The sequence below is a fragment of the Megalopta genalis genome, chromosome 4, assembly GCF_051020955.1.
Source record: "Megalopta genalis isolate 19385.01 chromosome 4, iyMegGena1_principal, whole genome shotgun sequence".
NCBI lineage: Eukaryota > Metazoa > Arthropoda > Insecta > Hymenoptera > Halictidae > Megalopta > Megalopta genalis.
In genome coordinates, this window is record NC_135016.1 from 29,413,550 (window position 1) to 29,441,267 (window position 27,718).

At 40.6% G+C, this 27,718-nt stretch overlaps 4 protein-coding genes across 6 annotated transcripts in view; 1 reads left to right on the forward strand and 3 right to left on the reverse strand.

The window, feature by feature from the left end:
* Window positions 1-4,635, reverse strand: part of hwt (SH2 domain-containing adapter heavyweight) — a 414,519-nt gene extending 409,884 nt beyond the window's left edge. The window contains exon 1 of the mRNA XM_033466730.2: window positions 4,313-4,635. Within this exon, the coding sequence (XP_033322621.2) occupies window positions 4,313-4,620 (308 nt within the window). The 5' untranslated portion in view covers window positions 4,621-4,635. The remainder of the gene's footprint in view (window positions 1-4,312) is intronic.
* An 825-nt stretch (window positions 4,636-5,460) lies between these two features.
* c12.2 (von Willebrand factor A domain-containing protein c12.2) lies at window positions 5,461-18,724 on the reverse strand. The gene is made up of 19 exons (XM_033466799.2): window positions 18,302-18,724; window positions 18,146-18,226; window positions 17,657-18,066; window positions 17,316-17,480; window positions 11,864-12,022; window positions 11,559-11,789; window positions 11,269-11,472; window positions 11,028-11,188; window positions 10,682-10,964; window positions 9,881-10,579; window positions 9,336-9,716; window positions 9,119-9,270; window positions 8,508-8,934; window positions 7,667-8,430; window positions 7,282-7,592; window positions 6,970-7,221; window positions 6,498-6,892; window positions 6,132-6,370; window positions 5,461-5,893 (listed from the first exon to the last, which is right to left on the reverse strand). Exons 1-19 carry the CDS (start codon window positions 18,399-18,401, stop codon window positions 5,776-5,778), a joined length of 5,532 nt encoding a protein of 1,843 aa, XP_033322690.2. The 5' UTR covers window positions 18,402-18,724; the 3' UTR covers window positions 5,461-5,775.
* A 562-nt stretch (window positions 18,725-19,286) lies between these two features.
* LOC117218384 (3'-5' RNA helicase YTHDC2) lies at window positions 19,287-24,838 on the reverse strand. 2 transcript variants are annotated; one of them, XM_076520906.1, is made up of 8 exons: window positions 24,730-24,838; window positions 24,021-24,228; window positions 23,761-23,954; window positions 21,599-23,690; window positions 21,135-21,521; window positions 20,813-21,063; window positions 20,388-20,728; window positions 19,287-20,286 (listed from the first exon to the last, which is right to left on the reverse strand). In XM_076520906.1, the coding sequence occupies exons 2-8, from the start codon at window positions 24,215-24,217 to the stop codon at window positions 20,275-20,277; spliced, it is 3,474 nt and encodes a 1,157-aa protein (XP_076377021.1). In that variant the 5' UTR covers window positions 24,218-24,228; window positions 24,730-24,838; the 3' UTR covers window positions 19,287-20,274. The 2 variants fall into 2 exon arrangements, with proteins under 2 accessions (XP_076377021.1, XP_076377020.1); XM_076520905.1 differs by having other exon boundaries at window positions 24,625-24,818.
* A 2,038-nt stretch (window positions 24,839-26,876) lies between these two features.
* Window positions 26,877-27,718, forward strand: part of ATP8B (ATPase phospholipid transporting 8B) — a 150,313-nt gene continuing 149,471 nt past the window's right edge. For both annotated transcript variants that reach the window (XM_076520897.1, XM_076520899.1), the window contains exon 1: window positions 26,877-27,076. The gene's annotated coding sequence lies outside the window, so the exon portion shown is untranslated. The remainder of the gene's footprint in view (window positions 27,077-27,718) is intronic.

Below are 27,718 nucleotides of genomic sequence, written 5' to 3' on the forward strand. Positions count from 1 at the left end.
TTGCATATTTTGCATATTTTTCGTGCGTAATGTCATATGCATTTTACGTTATGCATATGGTTATGCATAAACTTTCGCAGTCTAATCATGATGTATCGATATTCTCCTGAAATTCTTCCTGCCCATCGTCCTTCTAGCGACCAGCGATTTCTCCGTTTATTTTTCAGCATTTAGTTCGCGCGTTATATTTTAATCGAAAGGTTCTCGAGATTCAGTTTAGACAGCCGAACGATAAATAATAGCCGAGTTCCCGTGTTACACGTCGAAGCGGCGGTAACGTTTAAAAGTTGTGCAACAAAGTGGGACGCGAAACGAGGGAAAAATGGAGTACTGCAATCGCCGAGAGTTCCTCGTTGGAACCGGGCAACGATGTAATGAAATATTGAAACGCGCAATGATCTATTATCGTCGAACGACGAATCGAGAATTGTTATGAAAAAGACTCGGTTGAAAATGGAATATCGTCGATTTCCTCTTAGGATGCATAAATTTTCGATGACGCGCCGCGGTGATCGGTGTCGATCGGTGTCGAGCACCGAAATGAAATCTCTCTACACGAAATTTAAAATGAATTTGATAAAAGCACATTTGCGACGTAAACGTGTACAATCGCGTTACAAGTAAATCGAAAATTGACGGCCGACGTCCGATTGAACACCGGCCGCCCAATCACAAAAGCAACCGCACTATAAACACATTCGCGCGATGCACATTCCATATTACACGAAAGATTACCCCTTCGCCCGAACGATCTTTCGTTTCGCAGACTCGAACGTGTACACTAAAATTAATTATTGGTATTACACGTTGGGAACGTCGTTTGTTCATTGACTCGACACAAGCAAACAATTTTAGTACGTATTTTGCATTGCACCGAACGAGACACATGTATCCGGGGTTAAATAGCAGCGTAACGAAATTGCAATTTAATAAACAACGATCGAAATTTAAATGTACAACAGCGAAATTCAAATATATGTTACAAACACCGTGTACTTCGTTCGCCAATATTTGCCCACAATGTTGCAAACATTAATCGAACTCACGAGAATTTTACCAATTTTACACGAATATGAAAGACACACCGTGAAATTCGGCTATCGAATATAATCTTTGAATGTACTTTCCAACGATACGCGCACTTTTCTTAATCGCGGCATTGAAAGCATTGCTTTTTATTACCTCGAATTGCTTCTGTTCGCGCCACTGGACATTTTATGGACGTTTAAGCGGCTCGCTTTATCATCACAATAGAACTGCACGATCACATCGCCGACTCGAAGACAAACGGCGTATTAATTGCTGTAATACCGATACCATTAAATCTCATTAAAAGTAATTGCACTATACGTTCCGCTTGCACTTGCAGATTAAGATCTTATCGTCCGGTGTTATTGCACGACGACGGGAGTGTCGTTAACCCTTAACTACGGCGGCACATCTCAAAAATACGAAACGAAGTCGCACCGTATACGTATACCGCTCAACGAAGCGTCGAATCATTCTTCGATCGCGACGAATTCGCGAACTTGCGACATTTTCACGAACCGCACGTGTGGTGTCTGCAGATTTCTAATATTCTCGTTGAAAATTGAATTTCATTGGGATTTATAAATGCCACGATGAATTTTCTCTCTGCACACAGTTTCGGTCTCGTTCATTACATTATGTATTTCGCTCCACGGCGATTCAACAGCGAGCGCGCCGATTGCAAAATTCAGCGACCCCAGATTTTAATGCTGATTCTAAAAAGATATAAAAACACTGAATGCACAGAGCCGAACGTGCGATACGATTTTAGCACCGTGCGACAGAAAGTTTCGAGGGGATACGCAATCTGTCATCGAAATGTCAGCGAATGTTCGAAACGAAGGGATAATTCTACGTGACTGAATAACTTGAAAAAACAGAATAAATGTTTCTCGCGCCGAGACTCCATATTGGAATAAATCGAAGCTGAAAATTGATCGGGGACGCGTGTGTTTGAGCACCACTTAGCCGGCGTGTCCGACCATCGCTGGTTATTCCACTGATATTAACATGTTCAATAGTGGTCGGTCGCGATGACAAACAGCACCGTTGTTTAAACTAATTTGATTTAATCTAGCGACAGTTGAAACACGAACAGAAAAACACACACACACACACACCGGTGACCGCGTGATCAATATTCGGGGTCAGTAGTAGTGTCTGACGATGATCGGGCACAGGAAGAAAGCGCATCTCGGCTTTCCAAAAGCCAAGAACTTATCGACTTTTTCGATTTCTTTCCCTACAAGACTCGAGACCGTTTTTCCACGAGACGCCGCTTTTCCCTCGCAAGACGCTAACTAGGTCATTTTTGACCCAGAGTATTTTCGTTGTTCGCTTCGTTAAACAATTTTCGGCATATCAATAAAATAAGTTGCTGTTATATCAGAGACCAGAGAAAGGCTAATAAGTCTACGAAAAATATCTTCGGAAATATGTTTTGAAAAATTGACGAATAAAGCTCAGAATTGTTATAAAAATAAATAAAATAAGTTACTGTTATGTCAGGAACCAGAAAAAGGCTAATAAGTCTACGAAAAATATCTTCGGAAATATGTTTTGAAAGATTGCCGAATAAAGCTCGGAATTGTTATAAAAATAAATAAAATAAGTTACTGTTATGTCAGGAACCAGAAAAAAGCTAATAAGTCTACGAAAAATATCTTCGGAAATATGTTTTGAAAAATTGCCGAATAAAGCTCGGAATTGTTATAAAAATAAATAAAATAAGTTACTGTTATGTCAGGAATCAGAAAAAGGCTAATAAGTCTACGAAAAATATCTTCGGAAATATGTTTTGAAAGATTGCCGAATAAAGCTCGGAATTGTTATAAAAATAAATAAAATAAGTTACTGTTATGTCAGGAACCAGAAAAAGGCTAATAAGTCTACGAAAAATATCTTCGGAAATATGTTTTGAAAGATTGCCGAATAAAGCTCGGAATTGTTATAAAAATCGTCGATAGTACGGTTGCGAATGGCCCGTCGTCCGAGGGTTAATATTTGAGAACATTTCTCCTATCTCTTATCTTGGACGCAGAATTTACCCTTCGACAATTTTACCTGGTTCCGGAAGAAATTGTGTGTACAGTCGAGATAGATTCGCGCGGAGACAGTAACAGATATCGTATCGAATTTTCAAAGGGATCAATACTTTCATAAACGTGGAAAGAACCTAACGTTCCTCTACAATCTCGACTTGCTTTACGATATGCAATCATCCCTTGCGCAACGTTAACAACACGACGACGAACTGTAGATGCATTCGAGAAAGAAAACGAAGGAAACACGAAGAAAACACGAACCTTGTCGGATTTTCAAACTACTCGATACTTCTACAGATTCTACAAGTATCCGAGAGCACTCGAGGATTTCGACTTCAATGCGAGATCGTGTCTTCCAGGATTTCGCAAGAAAGTAACGCGAATATTTAAGTTTCGTTCGCTAGAAGGCGTCTCTTTGCGAAGACTCGAGAGAATAGAATTATCTGCGAGCGGAGGACCCAGTTGTAAAGTACGATCGACGTCGAATTTCCATAGTATCGATTCTCTTGAGAGCGTTCCTCCAGAATTTCGGCACATATTTTTCCTATTAAGCAACCGTTTCGAGGACTTTCCCCTTGGTTCGCCAAGAAACCGATGCGAACGTTCGCGAAACATTCGCAGAGGACGTGTTTCCGAGGAGCCTAGTCAAAGGACAAGTCCAAGTATCGATGAACATTCCTCTAGAATTCCAACATATTTTCAGTAGAAAGTCGCCGTTTCGTCAACAAACTACACCGAAACTGTATATCATCGAGGCGAAGCCTCGAGAAACTTGTACGACCTAGGGTCAGAGGTTCGTGCACCCACTAAGCTACCTGTAGAACTCGATCCCAGTAAAACCAATCTATCCCGTCGGGGTCCGGACGGGTCGTCAGTCGATAAACCCTGCTAATCTGGCATAATAGAATCACGCGAGTGTTCCGACTCGGACTACACAGGGTGTTAGGAGCGAGTCCCGGACGGCACGCGACACGCCGAACGCATCGTCCGTTGCACCTGGGCTGCCTTCGCGAAGGGAATGGCCAGGCTTTCGGGACTCGCGTCAGCTCGGTGTGTCCGTAAATACGATCAACACGTCGTTACTGTGACCTTCGTGCCTGCCACCCCTTTGTCGCGGAATGGTTCGGAACGCGTGGGTGCCGCGGGGGTGGGCCAACAGCTGTAGGAGACGGCGGCGTAGGAGGAGATGGATCGCCGAAGAGGAGGACGATCGTTCGCGGGGGACGCGGTTTATTTACCTGCGGACTCGACGCAAGGCCGAGGTACGCGGCGGTGCGTGAGGACAGGGCTGCAACTCGGGTGGACAATCGCAGTTGGTAACCGCGGGCCGTGTACGACGAACCCTGATCAGAACCGGGTGAACCGGGCACGGCTGCACCTGGCAACCGCACACGATCGTCTGCGGTCCGCCGCGGGATTTCCGGCCGCCGCCGCCGCGTTTCGCGCGTTGGTCCACGTGCAGCTGACACGGCTGCACAGGGCAGCCACACCGGGCTGCGGCACCGCGACGCCCGGCGCCTTGTACGCGTCTCCACACCCGCTCCATTCAACGACCGGCGTGCGACTAACAAATGCGCACCCCACACCACCCACGACCCGACGCGACCTGGCCCGACCCGAACCGAACCGAACCGGCGCTCGATCTCGACTCGTGTCGGCGAACCTCGGCTGGCGACGCCACCCCCGGAACTAGCGCACCGAACCCCGAAAACTGTAGACCGCCCACCTACTCGCCCACCTGACCGCCTACCTGCCCGGCCAGACGACGGCTTCTCGAGATGCGCGACCCTCTTCCGACTACCCCTGCCCTGATTTTCCATGGTGACACGTGCGCCACTCGTTCGGCAAGTATTCGGTTTTTTCAGGCGACGATGTTCTTGTCTTTCCCGAGCGGGTTATTGCTTTGTTTTTTTTGTAATTGTTGCCAGTTGTATCTCTGCGCGCTATGCCCTAACGACGACTCTGCTGCAACGCGATGGTGGTGGCGAAGGAACCCAAGTGGATGATGAAGATTAACGCGTGAAATGGGGTGCGAAAGTTGTCGCCACTGCTTGGGATGGTCTTGCGAATGTTCGAGTGGATGGTTAATGGAGGAATAAATGACTTTGGTCTCGCTAGGAATTTCGGATGCTGCGGCAGCAGGTTTTCTATTAGCCTGGAACATAGGAAATGAGATGATTTAGTGGAAAATACTTTCTTGTAAAATAGAAAGGATTTTGGGTGTTACTGGAAGACTGAATGGTGGAGTGAATGTTTCGGGTCTTATTGATTTTTTCACGGATGTTTATGTAAATAAAGATCTTGGATATTGGAGCGCACGACTTGGTAGGATAGGAATTAGAAAGACATCGATGGATAGATCGGTAGATGAAAAAGATTCGTGAACTTTATTACAGATTTTACTTTATTTTCACATCTGTACATTTTCTTACGAACTAATTGAAAGCATGCGAACGAACATGTAGTTTAATATGCTCGTGTTTAAAATAAAAATGGAATTTTTGTAGTTTAGCATAATGTTATATACCTTATCATCTTTATATAATAGAAAACGTTTAAAAGATCGATAGAGTTAAAAATTTATATTTACACTATCTCCGAACCATATATGCATTTAAAAGTAAAATGTACACTATCATACACTGTTTTCTTCCACATCGTTGCAAATATTCACAGGTACTTGATTTACCAGAGCGGTACTCTAATTGGGTCTCGTGGTACTTAGCAAAGAAACTGCGAATATTTGCTGTAAAATTCGAGGTATATCCCTAAGGTCCATACAGATGAACGCTCGGCTTGATGGCATCTTCTGCATCAATCTTAAAATTAAATATGCCTTTACCTTTCTGCTTTGAAACCGTTCCTCTTTAATTAAATTGCTTTAATTGAATTGCTACTATAATGCAGACTTCAGGAATCAATGATACAAAACAATAAATTTAAAATATAATTTTGTAAATATTCATTGCATAATTATCACAGTCAAAATTAAATTGTAACAGATTAATAAAACTGATAATGTAATATAACAAAAAGATATATTTCTACTGCACTTACCTTGCTGCTTGATCACCCAAAGATCCAATGAATATGGCGTAGGCGTTCACGTCCGGATTCGACATTAGAACTCTGGAAAACGCCTCGGGACGTATGCCATAGCGCTCCAAATTGGCATCGGACAATACAACAACTATAGACTCGTCGGAATCTTCCTTGGCGAGACTTGCGATTGCATGCTGTGTTGCCTCCAGAGTGTGATCGCCGGACATACAAAACTGCGAATGCGCGTGCATCATCTGGAAAATATTGTTTCTTTCAAAATACTGAGTTCCACTGTTTCAAATAATATCCGTCTCCTTCGGAAGCAGAAAGACGATATTTAATTGTTTTATAATTAGTAAATCATTTCTTGAATCTCATCACCTGTATCACTCCCAGCCTTTGTCTATTATCTGTAGGAGGTTGAGTGTGCTTTACGAAAACAATGTCGTATTCATCTCCGGAATGGCCAACGACATCGTATTGAAACTTCCCTTCGTACCCGCTGAACGCTTCCATTACCATAACACAGGCCTCCATCTCTCTATCGAGTCGTCCATCGTACCCGTTAAACCTGTACATGCTACCCGATACATCGACCACTAATTTCAAACGTTTTGGCTTCGACGGTAGTGTACCAGGTTCGGGTTCCTTCTCCGCCCTTCTTCGATAAATCGTTCTTTCTCCCGTTAAACCCTCTATTAGCTTCGTATCATCCAATTCGCCTGTGGTTTGATGCCTGCACCATTCTCGTTCTTTGCTTTTAGCTTGCAGACTTCCTGTAACATGGATTCTTGTCTTTAAGAATCTTTTTCCAAAAAATAGTCGCGAAGATAAGAGGCAGATGCATTTGTACCTATTATATTTCTCAAGGCCTGAACCTGCTTTTGCACAGGGCTGCTGAACCGCGAGTACACCTCATGATCGTACTCCTTCATTCTAATGTCCTTCAAGCGTTGTTTAAATGCTTTTAATCCCATCTCCCGTGCTGCTTTTTTTATATGATCCGGCACAGCGTTCTTTTCCTGGTCGCTAAGCTGATGCACTGTATGGCCAGCGTCCAAACGATAGGGTCCACCTTTACCGCCAAGGCCAGCTGTATCTCTGCCTGAAAATTTCATTGAACACTCAACCCGTGATTGTATTATTCAAACGTTGTATACTATACCTCCAGTTCCACCAGCCCACGTATTTCCTCCAACGTGTGGCTCGTTTTTCTCGTCAAATTTACCACGCTTCGGACCACTAACGTCCAATCCGGAATACCTCTCTTTGGTAATTTGCAATCTCTCATTGTCATTGCCGACCATCTTCCTCCATTCATCCAATGATTTTACAATGTTTGCCACAGACGTCTCCCATAGGCGAAGACAACCACCTGCGTCGACTGTTACCAAATCATGATTCGACTTTGTCGCAGCGTAGACAGGATGATGGTGAGCGAACAAAACTTCAACCATATGTGATACCTTGCTCGGTCTAAAATATTTTTTAAATTAGTATAAAAATAAATCAGTGAAGGAACTTAATAGCAAATGAGAACTGCCACTTACTGTGGTACGGGGACATAACGTAGCTTACGATCCGTAATATCAGCCACTTCTAAATAGTGGAAGATTTCATAGCCTCTCCCGTTCGATGAAAGGATTTCACTAGGTACTTCTCCAGTTTCAACGACTCGAACGACTTGTCCATTTTCCATAGGAATAGGAGAAATGGAATTTCTGATCTGCTGTTTTCTTGGCCAGAAATGAAATTCGGTAAAGCTGTCCAGATCAGGAAATCCGACAGCAATTCCGGCATACATGTTGTCGGTCACCAGCAGTCTGTTGGGAGCATCAATCTTCTGTTGTAAGGCTGCAGTGACTGTACTAATGTGTAAGTTAGTTTTCGTGCAACCTTGTAACGAACCAACTTCTGCTCCAGCCTCCTCTGTTTCTCGACTGTTTAATTCTTGCAGAGCGTTGGGACAAGGAGACGAATCGACAGATTTCTTAAGTATGTATTTCTTTCCAGACATATCCTGAATCATCCATTTCTTGTCGGACGCAACCAAAACTGAGTTTAAATAGAATGGTAAATTGATCGTGTAGGCGTTCGACGAATGTAAATTGATCACATCTATCTTATTGGAATTATAAGCGTAGAAAACAATTTGGCCGTGAGACTGCAACAAATCACTTTTCATCTTCCACAGAATTTTCTTTCCGACTCCAAAGCTATGCGATATCTTGTCCGATGCCATGTCAAAGAACGATACTAACTGCAGTTGCTGAGCAGATCGGTTGTTTAAATTAACCATTAACAAGCTATTACTCTGAAAATAAATAATTCCATAACTTGAATAGGATCAAATTAAAATAGAAAATTGAATCTATTTCCAAAATTACTTACATTCTCTTCATGCACTAAAACATTTTGGTCATTATCAGTTGTTACATTATACACAGGCCTGGCACTATCCATATTTATTAAACCTTGTATCATAGTTTCCTGAACCATATCCGATTCCTGGTGCATGCTGAAGATTCTCAAAGGATTCGATACTAGGATATGAATATTATCATCTGTGCCATCGCCTTTAGAGCCTTTAGCCACTGTCAAGCCTGCAATCCCACTAGTATCACCAATCGGTATCGTCCAATACCTTTGCAATTCGCTGAACAAATTTGATCTAGCTTCAATGCAGTCTAATGGCAAATCGGTTTGTCTTAATCGTACAGGTGATCTCAGCTTGATGTATCTTTCTTGAACAAGCAATAATTCTGGCTTTCCCAAAGTTTCCCAAATAATTCTAGTCTTGTTTTCTGGGAACGATATTCTGAAATAGAAAAACAGTAGAAAATATTAAAACCAATATTAAAACCAAAACCATTCTCGTACTGGAATCCATTAGCATCAACTTATCATGCAAGAATAAAAACGCACGTTTTAAATAAACATACTTTTTATTTGTACCAAATGAAAATTGTTTAAACAACATTTATCTACATTTAATATCTTACTCTTTCGCTAACGCAATATTAGTAGGACTAGTTCCTATCGCGATCCCATGTTTATGTAGGACGGAGACTAGAGTATCGAAAACCTCTTTGCTATATCGATCGAAATCGAATACATTCTGCACTACGTTAGCCAAAGGTTCTTGGGGAAATTTCTGAAAGTACAAATAACATGAAGATATTCCTATGAAACATCGAAAATTAAATGTCAATGCCTCACCTCTAAATGCTTCACAATATTAACAACTTCTCGAGTGGAATACGGATATGAAACCAAACCTTGGTCAGCCATATCCCGCAACTCTCCAAAAGCTTTCACCAGCTTTAATATTATTCTTTCATCCACGCCTGGACCATATTGTTTTAAAAGCTGAATCTCACTCTCGACACTTGGATTGTCAACTGCGTGCGTGCTGAACAAATCTCCCATAGCTCCGAAAAAATCATTACCCAAGAATGGAAAGCCAGGCCTGTTCGCCAGTACGATCATCCTGAAGTCTGGATGGAGCACTATTGCATTTGCATATTGCCTGGCAACGCTTGTTGAGGGAACGATTCGTCTACCATCAGATAATATCATTTCTCCAGACTCCACTAACGTCTGAATTCAATAAAGAAATACGTTAATATAATACACTAAACATAGTAATAATATATAGTAATAATAATAATAATATACTATAAACATAGAGTACGTTACATTCAATAATAAAAATGTCTCTAGTAAGTGAGATACTGTTAGCAGTAAATTGTACTTAGTCACACCTTCAAGATACAGGTGACATTGGTGGGAGCTTTGTCCGCCTCGTCAACGACGAGCACGTGACCCAATTTAACAGCCTGTACGAGCGGCGAGTCCTCGTACACAACTTTGCCGTCCCGGACCATCGGCTGCAGGGTCAAAGTTTGAACAGTCGTGTCTCGGTGCAACTGTATGTACTCCCTCGGTCTGTTCAAGAGTTGCAGAAACCGGTCAACGATTTTGTTCTTGCCGACACCCTGATTCCCGACCAGCAGGAGATGCTGTCCTAAACTGAAGTCCTGCAGCAGCTTCTCCAGCAAAGCAACGTGCTGCGGCACGTCGTAGAACAAAATATCAGGCACTTTCGTTAGAGCGGTCGTTTCGTATCGATCAACGACCGTGTTCCCAATTTTCACCGCGTTTCCCATCACCTCACACTTCATCTCTGTACTCGGAATACTTGTCGTTCGAACTATACCGATTCGTTTGCAACTGTCTTCGAGAGCGTTCTTAGCTACCGCAGGCAAAAAACGAGCTAAACACGCGCGTTGCACCGCGTCGTAAGCGTCGTCGTTGCGAAACTTTAACATTCTCTCCGCGATCCTCAAAAGCTGTCTGGTGCTCAACGAGGCCGCCAAAGACTGCAGAATAGGATCGTTGGAGGATCGCAGCACGTGTGCCAGTTCTAAAATGCTCAACAACGCTTCCGACGGCTCGCCGAACTGAAACAACGCAAGTTGTTTAGAACATGAAACCCACTGAAATATTTTCAATAGTACAACCATGAAAGTGTTAGATAAACATTTTAATACAAGGACAAACACCTTGGATCGAATGATATGCAGCTCCTCCGATTTAGCAAGCGGCCTCATCTCGTGGAAGAGGAACAAACTGAGTAGCTCCGAGTTCAGCCATTGTCCTGACGGGTTGTTGATCAACGGCGACTCCGCCAAGGCCACGATTCTGAAGGACGGATGAATGCGTAGCACTCCTGAATTCTGCATGTCTTCGTCTGACTTGTTGTATTCATTTTTTATCTCGTCGTAATGGTCTGCTCTGATCAATCTCTTGCCATCGTGTAGCTGGAGCTCGCGGTCAAGAACCAGTCTACAAGCAAACGATATTTTGTTCATCCGTTGCGAAGACATTGCCAAATTAATTCAGAACTACCTGTGTAGTATTGCTAAAGTGCTCGGATGGATTCTGTTAATTCCATCCAGTACTGCCAATTTTCCGTGCAAAGCAGCGTCGACCAAGGGCGAATCTTTCCAGACCGTGTCACCGTTCGCCAATGTTGTTCGTTGCTGAATCAAGTCCCTTGAAGTCATGTCCTGAAAAGATTTTTCAAAAGTCATTCCAAATTCGAGACATCCAATCAGGATTAGCAGTACTACGGTAAACAGGTACACACCTGAAAAAGAACCACCGGTTCTACCTGGTACCCCATTAGATCGGCAAATGTCTGCACGGTTGTAGATTTTCCACAACCCTTTGGACCGATCAGGCACAAGTCCGAAACCAAGTGCGTCTCTATCAAACCGGTCAGCAGATTGTTCTGATAATTCGTTTCTACGTAATTGCTCTCCTGTGCAACAGGATTTGTACCGCAAGGGACCTGTTGGTGAAATGTTGGATCTTAATTGAGAAGTTCAAATTTTTAGATTCAAGTCTGTGACATTCCCCGTCGAAAGTGAAACTTACGTTCAACGTTGTTTCCACGCTACCGTGCTGTATGGAAACGCTCGCGGAATTATTCATTTTCTCGTTCACGTGCACGCGTCTCGTCAGTTCAGCGTCCTTCGTCGCCGAATGTAGGATATCGAATGTCCTCAGTATATCCTCGACGGCTGTCTGGCCCTCTTTACCCAAAAACAGTTTATACGGGTAGAACCTGTAAAATATATCGAATACCGGCAGGTGTGGACACTTGTCCTGCGACAAATTCCAAATTAAATAATGGCTCTATGATTCGGGCAAAATGGTGTTCGGGAGTTGGCGATGCTCACCATTATTACAGCGGCCGACGTTAAGTTGTCCAAGGGGAAATCTGGCAGACCTAATGATACAGCCTCTTCTGTGACCAAAGCGTGCGCGCAGGACAACAATTGCGATAATTTCCCGGGGTCAGCGCCCGGGGCTAAACTCTTCAATGTTTCTAGCTGGTCCTAAAATTCAGACGATTGCCAAGATAATATTTCGTAATCGCTAAACGGCCGATTTGATGCGCTTATAACAAAACTGTGCGCAGCTCAAGTATAAAATTGCCAAGACATAAGAAGAATTAGCAATTTTAACAGAATTAGCAAAGTGTGATTCTAAGACTGCGGATCTTCGTGCGAAATAGAAATTTTCCAAAAGCATTGTTTCAAGCAATTGTTGTTTAACAAAGTGGAAATAGTGTAATTATATTATTAAAGACATAAGAAGAATTTAATAATATAATTACACTATTTTCACTTTATTAAACAACAATTGCTTGAAGCAATGGTTTCGGAAGATTTCTATTTTGCGCGAAGATCCGCAGTCTTATAATCACACTTTGCTCTAGCTATTCAAAACGATAGGGGAAGAAATTAATTCCTATTCGATTGCCGTTTCTTGCAGTTGCTTTAGAAGATATTGCTGTAACGAAATTCCTCTGCAATTTCAACGATCGACAGTAGAAAATCTAGCACGTGGGAACAGGTACAGCTTTTTTAGGAAAACTATGTCTGAGAAAGAGGCTTCTATAATTATGTGATATGCGGTTTCGAATCGAATATTTGTTTCGGGAGAAGTCCATCGATTTATCTGGAAAAGATGCCGAAAGATAACGTTGTTTTCGGACAACGGTTAACAAAATTCGCAACGGTTTGCGATGTAGCTCGTCGATTTCATAAACTCGGAGGCCTGTTTCTAAACTGTTCGTGTACATAGAAAGTGATGCTCGAACAGTTCCAACATTCGGATAGAACTTAATGGTTCGCGACGTCCCGTTGCTCCGGCCCGAGTTTAGTTATGGTTGCGTTACATCCGTGACGTATCCGCATTGTTTCCGTTTGCCCGAAAACCGCATAGCCGGCGTAATCGCGAGCAAAAGCGGTGGTGCGCCCGTACGGAATGTTACACCACGGTTTGTTTCGAACAGTCCACCCTACAGTGATTAGCGCCGGGAGAGCTTTCCATTGTGCGCCAAGCACGGCAATAACTACCACTCGGCACGGAATCCTCGAGATAGCTCGCAGATTCCCATCGAAAAGTTTCAATTGAGCTGCATTCTCGAGCCTATCGACGCGATAACCACGCGGCCACGTCGAAAACGCGGTTCCCGTGGAACGACTCGGGTAAAACACTTCCTAAAAGTCGAGAACACTCGGCGAAATCAATTCAACTTGGATCAATTCCCTTTCAAGCTTATCGCGCCCCTATTCGTTCCTCGTAAATGGAGTTTCTTTTAGCTCGGGACGAGCTCCGCGAATACAATTTTACAATCAGCTTCGCGTTGAATATCGTCTTCGCATTCGATGCGATTTTATAGGTACGGAACTGCAAGATTGAATTTCATTTTCGCAAGCTTTCGTTTCTCGACCATTATCTAACGGATCAATTCGTCTAATCTTACCGGAATATTACACTACAAATTGTTAATGACGATAGCGACAAAAATAAAGGTATTTGCAATATCACAAAATTCAAAACAAGCTTGCATGAACTGTTCTCCTAAACCGCTGATTCGCAGATTCTGTATTACATTAATATTAGCATTTAGTTCTGTAGTGTAAAAAATAGGTTTTTATCCGTATATATAAATAAATTAAATTAAATTATTATGAATCTTTGGAGAAGACCAACATTTTCTGAAGTAACTGCAAAATGTTGGAATCGGATGGGCATTCATTTCTTCTACTAATTGTTTTGATAAACTGAGGATGCCATAACAGTATTTGCTCAAAATCTGTAGAATCTATGGTTAACATAAGATATCGATCAGAATTCGTATCGCCCAAAAAGAAAATGTAGAAACGATTAGGATTAAGATAAGAACGCTACTAATGAAATTGCGGTGGAATTGCATGCCTGATTCCGGCATTGCGTTCACCGTCGTCCCTAATCACTTTTCTTGCCAGGGTAAGACTTAAAGCGACCACTGCAATGTTGATTAACTGGAAACTTTTCGGTAGGAATTGTCGTCCGAGATAAGATCGACACTATATTCCCAGTATGTCGCGATAAATATTCCCGAGAGACAAGGTTTTACGAACTTCTTGAAACATGTCGCCGCGCAATTATGGTATTAACGTTCTTTGTTGGGGGACACCATCACGCGATCCGGAGATTCTAATAAATTATCGAGGCTCGATGTGCCGCAGGCGTGTAAATTGTTCCAGAAATGTGAGCGTATTTGGTGGAATATTTTTGCGTTAAGAATTACTATACTGCGACAAGAAAAATACGTAGCAGCGAAACAAGAAAATCCACGCGAATATTAAAATTCATAAATCTTTCGCTTCGAGACAATGCAAGCTCTAATTAGGTCCCACGAACGACTGCGGCAAATTTCCATAACGGTACGAGCACAACCGGAAAAGTAAAACCAGAGAAAATTAAGAAATGGTTCGTTTATGGCGCGCGCGCGCGCGAGAGAGAGAGAAAGAGATTTATAGGTGTAGAACCATTTGTTCTGGAAATTGCGATGCGTGACAAAGAATTCTGCAAAAATAACGTTGCCTTCGTTCCGTCACGGAACGGTGTCCTAAAGCAGTTTAAATACCTCGTGTGCCGTCTAATCGCTTTCGACTTTTTAAGTGACCCTCGTTAAGACTTTTACCGTCGAATCTATGCGCTTTTTGCACCGGACGAATATGTAAATCATTTTACATCGCGACGTCCCGCAACGGCACCATTTCCTTGTTAGCTCTTCACGCGGCGAATAATGGATATCGAATTGACTTTCGATCGAAAAGGGTTCGTCGAGGTGTGCCGAGGTGTAACGCGACCGACACGATTCGCTTACGAAACCGATAATCACCGCGTGATTGCAACACTTCGAACATTCCGAACCATTTACTTGATACAATAAAAAAACAACAGATACAATAACAAGAAATTCGATATTTAGATAAAGTTACGGGTCATACGAGCTAATTACCTCTGGAAAATCGTCGAGCTGCTCGACTACTCTACGTCGACTTCTACAACTAACTTCAAAGAGCAGACGCAAAGATTTACAGAAGATATGAAAACAGGAAGCTCCTCGCGTAAACTACTGGTATAAAAATTCGTACGATTTATAGACTACGGCGATGTATAGAAAAATATCGTCCTAATCGTTGATCAACGATTCTTGCGAGGACGTGTTCTCCGTGGAAGCTAGATTCGGCATCATCACGTGCAGCTGAAGACGCCTCGGCGGAGACCAAACCGCGGACACCCTGTCCCGGATCCGAACTTCCTCCTTCGACTCGTTCTCCTCCACCTTCAGGCTCGCCTTCGCAGAGGACACGCAAAACAGTAGATCCGACGACGTGTCGTCGTTTCGATCCTGCCTCGCGCCACGTATCTTCGGCAACTTCCTCCGTACGGTCGTGTTCTCGTTCCTCCTGGCGCCCTCGGTATTGTCGTCCTTCCGGAGTTTATAATTCTGTATCACGACTCTCTCCTTCCCAGCGAACGGTTCCCGCTTGAAAGTCGGCATCCTCCTCTTCATGAGCCTCCACTTCCGGTCCTCTTCCCTCGGCGAGTTATCCGCGAAGTCCTCCTCGAACTCGTAACTCTGCGCCCTCCCCGACAAGTCCAGCCACTGAAGGACCCTCTCGAACAACGGGTCCCAGAAAGTATCGAACGTCCTCTCGGTCTGCCTTCGTTCCATCCTGCTCGAGCTGTTATCCGACTCCGGCGTGCTCCGACAGACCTCGTCCTTGAAAATCGCTCGGTTCACCAGGATCTGGAAGCTCCCTTCCGCTGCTTCCACTTCCCGATTCTCGGCGAGTCTCTGATCGTCTACAGGAGGCTCCGTGCTAGCCGACGAAACAGTCGATAGCCTGGAACAGGGAGGCGCGGATGACTTCCGGTAGACTCTGGTGGACTTGCTCTCCTGGGGATTGTTGTCGACGACCATGTGCAGATTGCTGAAACAACGACTCAGACGATCCAGTCTCGACTCCGATTCGCTACGCCGCGGCGAGCAACTCTTGATTCTGGGCTCGCGAGAACGGCGATGTAATTTAGGATCGATGAGAGGATCGTTGGGTGACAGAATCGCGTGTCGGATGCCGTCTACCCAGACGGTGCGTACGGACAGCGGCCTCTCCGAGGACGACCATATAGCCGGCATAGTTAACGACGAATTTTTCGGTGGCGTTGCACGCATGTATCGACGGTATCAGTAGCTAAGACTCCGATGTGATCAATCAATCTCTCCTGACCTCTATACAGGATCTAACAGGAAGAGATTGTTTCAGATTGTGCAAAGTTTCAGATTCAGGAGTTCAGATCGCTCCGGAAAATAATCACTGTCTGTGACGTGTGTCATTTTCTTTCCTTTTTTTTTTTTTTTAAGATCGAAGGAAATGGAGCTGTTGTTCGAAGGTCTCCTGGAAGTTAGGCGACAACTCGACGTCGGTGTATCGACTCTCGGCTGAACTCTGAGGACTAACAGAGCTCCCGTGTGCGGGACACGCGATCCAAACCGCGATGACTGTGACCATAGCGCTGCGACGAACTGTTTATATAGGAAGGGAACGGGCACCGGAAGGGATGGCCGGATGGAGGGGTGGGTGCGACCTCCGCACCCCATGCCCGATAGTACGTTGTTACGTATCCATAAATCAGGGTAAAACTTGAGCAAATTGCTGCGCAGCTCTGCCTCCTCCGAGCTGCGACAATAATTACAGAGCATTGCCACATGAGACTTATGCAGCTTCGAATTGCTAATACATAAGAGGCGAACGCGGATTACTTTGTTGATGTGGGTGTAGAGCTTCGTCCTTACTTTTGTTACCTAATTTTTGTCGGTCTACGTTTCTACGTTTATACTGCTCTCGGTGCTGTGCTACTTTTCATGTGCAACATTGTTTTTTATATAACTGCGAATCAAGAGGGGCTACAAATGTTAGAAAGTGCGCTAGGAATTCGTATTCGCATAAATATGATCAGCAGATGTTTATGAACAGAGAAATACTTAATTCTATATATTTTAATATCAGAGAAGAATTTCTTCTGTTATTTGATACTCCGCCAACTGATAACTGGTACGTGATAACTCATATTATGCAATGCGTTCTTATCATCATAGATATACGATGATTCTTACCATCATATGTATATCCTATACATATTTGTATAGAAGTTAGCAGCATAACTTCTTGTCTTTTTCTAATCATTCAATCCGTCGAAGTAATTTTACATTCTGGGACCAACGTGTACTATGGACCACTAATGAGCATAAGATCTTCGAACAAAATTGTTAATTATACTTACTCTGTAACTTGGTGTTGGTATATGTCTTCCTTGAAACCTGGATCTGAGAGGTGGATCCAATGGATGACCAGGATACTGTGGCGACGGCAAACCCAATGCAATAACTCTGAAGTCTTCGCTGACTCTGACCAGTTTCCAAGCATCCAGTTCTGCTTGGCTATGTAGCTGATACAAATGTGTTTAGTCCGTTTAATAATTCACATTCGTAAAGGTTATCGATTTATAGTAATTAGACTGCTGATATTTATGCAGATTGTTATAACAAAATTTTTCATTGTTTAAAAAATATGTTACGAATGCAAAAGAATTAGTAGTCTATGATACACAATTAAGTGCAATACCTGCAGTAATTTATCATAACGAGAAGCAGGTATAAGGAATCTACCATCTTCTAAATGCATCTCACGATTTTCTAGTAAATTATTTAGAACAGGAAGTACATTCCTTTCGGCTTTTTCAACACCTTCGATGATAAGAACTCTGCCGTTTGTTGCAGCTCTCACCGCACTTTGGTCATGGTAATAAGCGGTACCAGATTTAATTTCTCTTCTTTGCTTTAAATCTGCCTCAGTCGTATCCCTTGAGAGTGCAATAAATTCTACTTCATGGTCAGTGAGTTCAAGAAATGCTAGAGCTAATTCTCTTCTTCTAGTTCCCGGACCTCCCATTAGAAAAATATCTTGAGATAAAGTATCCTTTTGGAGCATCCATTTTAAATGCCTTAATGACTCTTGAGTTGTTGTTTTCAATACTGTGAAAATGACAGTTCATTGTTATCTTTCAGTGAAATAAACAAAAGCGTGAAATTGTGTAAAACTTGTTGCACTTACGATACTTCCTTGGTACATATTCAGGATTTTGTGCTGGTTTCACTTGTTTCGAAATGTCACCAACAGTTACAACTGTATTATCTGTAAGAGAGATATAATTACATCAGAAATAATGTTATTGCTGGTAAATTTTAATTCAACTCATAATTACCTTACCTGATTTGCAACGGGATAGGTTAGGATGAAATACTTTTGACATTTGTAAAACTCTAAATGCAGTTGACATGCGATGAAGGTTACAATTCATTAGAGACATTATCTAACTTTTTTTCATGTATTTTACTAAATAAAATTGTCAAAATTATTCTTAATATTCCGAAAAATTAAATTTTGTTACATGAACTCGACAGTGTAACAATAAAATACATTATACTACGCGCCAACTAGTACCAATAGTAATGATCAATTACGATTTAAATTTCAAGCTACAATAAATTATGAGATGCTTTCTTTATTTAAATTTTAGACAGAAACTTGGAATAATTTCAATAAGTATGAAACAGACTTCGTCAAAAGCGATCAGGTGGGATCAGCACAAAATTTATATGTACCTAATTGGTGGTATATCATCATTGACGCAATTTATTCAAACGTTTCGACATGGTAAAGGTAGAGTGTCAAAGTTACCGACAAAATGATGGGTTTGCGCTTCCCAAAATTTCGTCTTTATACAAGAATATCTTTCCCTGGGAAATAAGTCATTCGAAAGAGGAAGATCTCTAGTGACGCGATAAATGTAGAGAACACAGTTACCGACAAAATAAGACAAAAACATGGGTTTACGGGCTTAAACTTAACTACCCTATATCAACATCTTTTTGGCTGTTCAATGATATCATTCGAAAGAGGAAGGTTCAGTGCAGTTCATGAATGTCAGACTTCATGCGAATTATGCAGATATTTGGTAATATAGATCTTAGAAAATAAAGTAAAAATTGATGGTGCCGAAGCCATTGAATCCAAGCAGATTTATGCCAATGGATGGAAGTCTGACATTCATGTACAGCGAAAAAGACGCTGATATAAGGTATTTAAGTTAGAGCCTATAAACCTATTTTTTCGTCTCATTTTGTCACACATAATTGTGTCCGCTTACTTATCGGCATCACTACGGAGTCTGTGATCGAATATTTAATACACATTTGTACATGATATATCTCTTTTATTATCACACGGAAAATTATTACAATCATTCTAAAAACTATGTTAACATTAGTGCACATTCGTTGCCTAAACATTTTATTGATAATTCATAAATTAGATTTCAATATAGAAAGTAGGCAGTCTTTTTTTGAGAATCTCGTACAAAATATTTAAAATAAAGTGTAAATAAGCTTTATACTTAATGATAATTTGATGCTGGCATCAAAATTTAAATAAAAACGCGTCTTTTTCCCTAAAATATATGTATTGTTATATATCATAATCTTATACTTCACGTAACTTCAGAAAGGTGATAATAAAATTGTTAATGAATCTTAATGTTTCTTCGATAGTGATTAAGTTATTCATTCATTTGCAAATTAGTAGACTTCTTTACGCGATTATTCTGTATAGTAAATTATTGCTTGAAGTACTTTATGCACAGTACAAAATGTAAGTAAATTATGAAAAATTAGCTATACGGTATATTTTTTTTAAAAGATACTAAGGTCAACTTTGATCCCTAGATGTTGTTGACATTGTACTGTTTAGGTAGTAATTGGAAATGGAAAGCTACTTTGTAAAAGCACCATTACAATAAATTAAATGTTATGATAAGCTACAGAATTATGCGTATATTTGTTTATATTAGCTGCTGTTAATCATCAATACTGTATAACATACTTAATTCATATTAAAGCGACTTTTCTGAGATAATTTTACAAAGAAAGATATTACAAACTTGATATTAGTTTTAATTAATCAGTGAAAGATATCTGAAAGATATAATTTTGTTAATGCTGAATAAATATTTGACTAAAGCAATGGATGTACTACAATCGGTAGTAATTCGTCTATTTTACCCTGCCCATTTATAAAACAATTCGCTATCATAATTTTGTAGTAAGTTTTATATACAGAAACTGAAAAAATTAAAATATTTCTTATAGATCATAAATAATAAAATGTTCTTCTTCCATCCAAATTTAAAAATTTCTCTAGAAAATAAAAAGAAATTTATATTAATGTACAAATGATTGAAAAATAATATAAAAATTTCTATATATATTAAGTGGAATTAACAAATATAAATATTTACCTCTACATAATCATCCGTCCTTCTAGGATAGGCAGGATAGTAGTCAACAATCGATGGACGTGGTCGTTGACCAATACCAGACGGTTGCTGCAGCCCACATGCTTGTTCTTCATTTGTAATTACACTTACTAATGTACTGACTACCTTTTCATCCAACTGTGACATAGCTTTGTTTGGCGTCTTCATACGCCTTAAGAACAAAGCGTTCCATTTTCGTCTTAAATGTAAGAAAAATTGTGCGGTCTCAGGATCTAATTTAAATACTACCCAATCATCAAGCTTGAAAATTGTTCCTTCATTATTTTCGTCAACTTCAGAATCTGATTCGCTTTCTGGCGCAGCTGTAAATCGACGATGCAGACGTCAAAATATTTCATATAATATAGTTGGCCAATATACATATATAGTAGAACAAACAAACTTACTCTCTGCTTCATAAATTACATCCACTGACAACCGTGATGGTCCACAGAACAATGCTACTGTCAGTGGATTAACTAGCGTAACCATTTTCGCGTGGCAAAAACGACCTGTGCGACTCATTTCTTCATAGAGCAACCATTCACAAGGCAATGACTCAACATAAAATGCATGTGTCTGTGAAGATTCCGTTCTCGATGACTTTGAATAGTCCCTCAGGGTCGACGATGGGTGTAAGAACACTTTCACCTCTTTCCTACAAAAATATTTCTTATTGATATACAATTTGGTAAAGTGTCACTGTTACACGGAAAGCCTATGACGTACTGTGTTCTTAGTTGCAAGTGCTCCCTATCTACTCGTATTAAATTTGGGTACAGACCAGCAGCTAAAGCTGCTTTCACTACTGCCCAATTCTCTGAATTAGAATTCAAATCTCTAATATCTCCTGGACCTCTTGCCCTAACAAATCCAGACGCGCGAAGCTGACCAAGAAGTTGTGTGCGCATTCCAAGTACCATTTCCATTACAGCGGCAGAAATAAAATTTTGTTCGCAAAACAAACGTTCCTTGCCACTTGCACGTGCATTTTGCCAACCTTGAAAAGCACGTAACACAGCCATATGATCAGAATATGTGTTAGTGGCAAACCTTTTGCGAGCTACGTTAACAGCTCCTTTCTGCGATGGCTGCGAAGGTAAAACAAAGGGATCCCTGTAATTAATTGTTCAACATATCATTACCTTCATTTACTTAGAATATACGATTTTAGCATGGTTAAATGTACATACTTATAAGCTAAACTGCATACGATGGTTAATACAGGATCCAAACATTTCAAAACAACAGCGTACAATAACATTTTTCCAAGTCGTGGTTCCACTGGCAAATCCAGTAAATGGCTCCCTAATTCGGTCAGATCTTCCCATGGGTCTAAAGCGTCGATGGTTTTGAGTAATTGTACTGCATTTCTTGTTACTACGCTAGTGGGTGGTTCTATAGCTCGGTCCAAAAATTCAGCAATCGGTGTGTTGGCTGGTGCCAGATGTTTTGTAAACAAGCATAATTCTTGCAAAGGTAACCTTAAAATCTCTGATGTTTGATACGGCTGCATGTTGTTGTATCGAATCGATGAGAATAAACGATAACAAATTCCTTTTCTGCATCTTCCTGCTCTACCCTTACGCTGCTTGGCACAAGCTTGAGAGATCCAGTTAGATTTAAGCATGCACACTCCTGATAGGGCATCAAAAGATTTTTCTTTGACTTTACCCGAGTCAATTACATACACAACATCATCAATTGTAATACTTGTTTCAGCTATATTCGTTGAAAGAATAATTTTCCTAGTTCCCTGAGGACTTGGTTTAAATACTTTCTTTTGATCACAAGTTTGCATATTTGAATGCAGACCATACAAAACGAATCGTAAATTCTGATTCATTTCTTTCTCTTCATTATTTAGAATTTCTTTCATGGTGACAATGTCGTCATAACCTGGCAAGAACACTAAAAGGGCACCAGACGGCATTTTCAAATGAATGTACATAATCAATTGTAGGAGAAGATCGTAATTAATATTGTCATCATCAAATGTGTGATGGTAAGCATCTAACAGAAGTTTATCTTCTTCTGAGAGCGAGACATCTTTTGCTTGCGCTAATGCGTCGTCTTGCAATGAACAATGGTAAGATTTCATATAGGCTTCTATCAACTCTGCGCATTCAGTTTGATTCATATTTTTCGCCCAGTCTAACGCAGTCCATTCATTGGCAGCTCGTAAATTTAAATTTGCACCTAAATTTAAAAGTTGTTCCGTAGTATTCAGGCATCCTCTACCTGCAGCGACCATAAGTGGAGTTGAAGACGTTATGGAATGTTGATAGTCTACAGACACATTTTTAGAAAGTATAAAATATAAAAGCTGTGAGAAATGTTCTTCACCACCCTTTAACCATGCATCAGAAATACATTTATCCATTTCTTCTATTAACCATGGCACTAATTTCACTTTTTCTGGAATTGGTTCGCATTGTTGATCTAAAATTGCAGCAGGCAACCGAGACCTTTCATTCATTGTACTTGAATTTGATTGCTGAGGCTTGTACTGAATCCAAGAATCTAAAATTTTACGCACATCATTTTTCTTCATAAGCTTCTCCTTTGAAGCAAGCATTCCTTCTGTCATGTATCCAGTTATTTTCAAAACATCTTCAAGATAATATGTATCTACGTCAAATGTTCTACCCATTACATTGATGACTGCACACTTTCTAAAATATTTGACAAAAATGGTGACGTCCACCGTAGCGCTCATAAGTATGAGTTTTAAAGAGCTATGCTTCATCAGTGCATCCTTAAGTGCAATTAAAAGGAAGTCACAAAATCTATCGCGTTCGTGTATTTCATCTACGATAATATGTGTCATGGTACTTAAAGCGGAATCACCTGCCATAAGAGTTCTGAGTAATACACCATTAGTGCAGTATGTTAAAAGTGTTTTTGGAGCTACTCTACTCTCGAGTCTTATTTGATAGCCAAATGTTTGACCGATCTTTTCATCCCTTTCAAATGCTACTCTCTCAGCCACAGAAACAGCCGATAGTCGTCTTGGTTGTGTACAAATTATTCTACAAGGTTGATGCCTCTGTTGGCAATTTTCAAGTATAAATTGAGGAATCTGGGTAGTTTTACCACAACCGGTTTCACCTCCTATTATCACAACATCATTGGTGTTCAATGCGTTAAGAATATCTTCTCTAACACTAAAAATTGGAAGGGATTTGCGAAAGTTCAGCACGTCAAGATTAGTTTTTAATTGCGGTACTTGAGGTACACTGTTGTTTAATCTACCCATAGCTTTAGTATTTGTATTCACAGAAACTGAAAATAATAAACTTCATAATTACTGAAAGTTGTGTATAAAAATAAAGATTAAAACTAATATTAATACCATCTGTATTAAGAGGCCTTTCACGCTCGACAGGTGGCAATAAATCCTGACATTCCTTGTGATTTAGAGGAAAACTTTGCAGTAAATTATAAATACTTTGTCTCGATTGTTTTTGTAATTTTATTACAGCATCCGCTTGTACTATAGTGGAACCTTCTCTCTTGTAAACAGTCAAAAAACGATTTGGACGTTTACTGAAAGAAAATAAAATTTCTAGCTGCAACAGAATATTAATAAAACATACATCATATTTTACTTACCCTCTAGTTTTAGATTTTAATCCAAGATCATACGCAAATTTATGAATATAGATTCTTTCTTCTGCCGTATACGATGATGGAAACTGTACTTCTTTCTGATCTGGGGTCTCCAATAATTTCTTCATCGTCAAATTCACAGCGATTCTTGTGTCCTCCCCGATGGGAGGATTTTCATTATGAAATTTCTGGCGTGACATTGCAATTATTTCTGAAAACCAGAAATGCTAGACTATAATCATTACTAAAACGTTAAAGCCAAATCTGAATTTACTCAAATAAGTGGTTTCGTAAATTGAACAAAATTAATGTACCAGACGTTTATACGAAATCAATAGTTACAAAATGTTTACGTGATGAATAAATATTACTATAAAATACATTTTTTAATTGAAACTTTAATGGGTTAAATACTGTCTTCGTGTTAACCTGTTAGGCAGAAGCGCCAAAAGATCAAAAACAAACTAATTTCACGTGAAGATACGAAAGCAACGTTTACAGAAACAAAAATGAGGTATTGAAACTTTAAAAAGAAATGTTCAGTCGTTTCTCAAAGCTCCTCGCGCGGTTTCGAAAATTTGTTAATAATAAAGAATGAAATATTTACTCGATTATTCTATGGTCAAGATTCGCTCATCAGATCAGCTCTCAATCCGTTAATAACGAAGCACATGCACACATTTTGTAGCAGCAAGAAATTTTGTTTACTCACATAAGTTGCACGACCTTGTTCAACAACATATAAGCTTACATTAATATCTAAAGTGGTCGATTTCTAGCCCCACTCCCGCCATCATGTTGCATAGTCCAATGTGCGCAGACTTCGAGGAAGGGAAACACCGGTGTGCAAGAAGGATGAAACAAAAGCAAGCAAACCTCGTGTAAAATGCATCTTATTAAAAAATCGAAATCTTTTAACTCACCGTTGATTCATTGGTGGTCCTATCTTTTTATTGTGTTGGAGGCGTATTGAGAGACGTAGTGATGCATGGAACTACGTATGTTATACACGGTATCGAAAGCCCGCCAAAACACGGGAAGCAAGAAGATTGTGTGTGAAGGAAAGAATGTTCATCGATGGTCCAGGATTTTGAATCGTCTGAAACAAAATGAGAGAAGTACATTCTCAAGATGCTGTCAGAAAGATTGAAAAGAACTTTCTTTTTATTGATCTATATACTATTTTCTATCATACTACAGTTTTACATTTCTTAATTCTCTTCCGCGTATGAATTAAAAGTTTCAAACGGCTAGTTTCGAGTTTGAATTCGTACAGCTATGATATTCAATTGTTTAACCGTTTAAACAAATTAACAAACTAACTTAAAACAAATCATCATTGATGTATGTTAATGTAATTATTTAGAAATTCTTGTAACACTATTAACTTATCACGATTGTAATGTTTTAACGTAAATTTTATTGCGATTACTAATTTGGAAATATGCAACATTTACTGAAACAATAATTGGCCGTAATTGGCAGTACAATTAAGAAAACGGTTATTCAAACTACAACTCACGCATGAGTGACAGATTTTCTTTGATAATCCAATATTTTGAATGTCTCTCAAATTTCTGTTGATATTACTGCAGGTATTATAGCGCGGTTGCATTTGGATTCGCGTGGTAGTGCAACAATACGTGCAACCACACATGTAATTTATTATTGCAAGTATATAGAGCGATAATTTTTACCACTTTCGCCTCAAGATACAACATAAAATCACAAACGAGGTGTGATCAAATCCGGCACAAATTATTTTTCGTTTTATTAAAAATTATAAAAAACAGCTCTAGATCTACTGATCCATAAGCATTACTAGTGCAAATATTTACATTCTCTTAACAGATATTATATATTGATTATAACATTTACTCTATTAGTCTATAATCTAATATTATTATTTTCATAAAAGTCATTAATTACTCTAAGTATCTTAGTATTTCATTCCTGCAAAAAACTGTTTACAGTCATGCCTCCCATAGTAAACCATTCTGTCTCACGATAGTAAGCATTTTTATCCCCACCATTTTAATACACATTCAGGTCCGCGCAGTGCTGTAAAAAGAGAACGGTAGATGATCGAGAGAGATAGAGTGAAACCAGCGGGTTCTATGTGTGAGTGTTCATACGGACAAGAATCTAGGCTGCTCAGTTTACTCTTTTCACGCATTCGTATGCCTGGTGCTCCATCCGAAACATCTCATCGTTCCTATCATAGGATATGACAAATTATATTTTTCTTGCGTGATCAATTTAATATATTGATGCACGAAATAATATCCCAGTGGCAAACTAAGAAAGACAGGAGTAAAGGAAGGGTGAATTTTTAATGTATTTTACAATATCTCAATTATAACTGATAAATCAATACTTTTTTGTAACAAAAGAAATGTACAACGAAAACCCAATAGCAAACAAACATGAAATATATAAGATTTAAACTACAAATAAATTACACCAGTTTAAATGTTAACCATGAAATTTAAAACTTGACTATGAAGGAACAACGCTATTTTCGATATTTACTAGTAGAGGTGTGCAGGTCACTGTAGTCCGCCACACCTGGATGATAGCAGCACCTCTTGCGACGAAATCGGGAAACTTTGCGCAAGGTTTGTACAGCGCCAATTAGTAAATGGCGAAACGTTGAAACTTCTAGCCAAACATTGGCGAGATCTGGAAGCTCTCTGCAGAGTCAGTACAGCATCAATTAGTAGATGGCAAAACGCTGGAACTACGCAACGACGAGAACGCCCCCTTTGGATTCGAACGAACTCCACAATTCGCGAGCGGTGTCCGTCGATAGCGGTTGGTTCTTTAATTCGCGAACGATTACCGATACGGATAGAAGGTCGACGAAGTTAACTCGGTCGAACAACAGATAGTGTTTCCGTCGTTTCCACGGTAGCCCGCAAAACAGTGAAAGCGGGCACACGATCAAATACACTGTTCCAGTAAACAATATGGCCGGTTTAGTTTGGTGCGCGGGTTATGTCGTCCTTATTGTGTTTGCCAAGTGTTCGTCGTGCCACAGCCAGGATTAGCTGCCTCCGGTAAGTGTCGATTCGCCGAAAAGCATGATACCCCCGACCGGAAGTTGAGTGAACGCGTTTCGCGATAAAGAGCTTCGTACACGGTGATTGACGGTTACGAGTGTGCCTTTCCGTCAATTACCGTTCCCGACCGTGTTCGAAGTTATCGGTGGAAATCTTAACGATGATTTTTGACTCGGTCGTGCACCGGCCGCCGTAAATCTTTTGGACGGTATCGCCGATCTGTTTGTTTACGGGAAAGTGTCACGCGTTCGACGGCAGCTCGTGGCTTTTCAAAATTTTATCTGGACCGAGTACGACCGAGTCCGGGATCGCGAGCTCGACGATGTTAGACGGTGTTGGGTTTTTTCTTTTTTTTTTTATCTTTCTACGCGATCGCGGTTCACCGGCCGATTTATCATCGGTCTCGCGAATTTGGCCCGGGACTCCATTTTTCGATCGGCACTCTTCCCGCACACGGCCGCGACAAAGATTAAACTCGAAGACAACGTAACGCGAAGCAACAGGTTTTTTGCCGAGAAACTGCCGATGACCTCTCGTTTTAGCAGTCAACTCCGGTGCACTCATGACTCCGCGGACGTAATTGCCGTGTGTACGCGCTCCTCGTTCGCATGTTTCCGCGAAATAAGAAAATTGACCGGA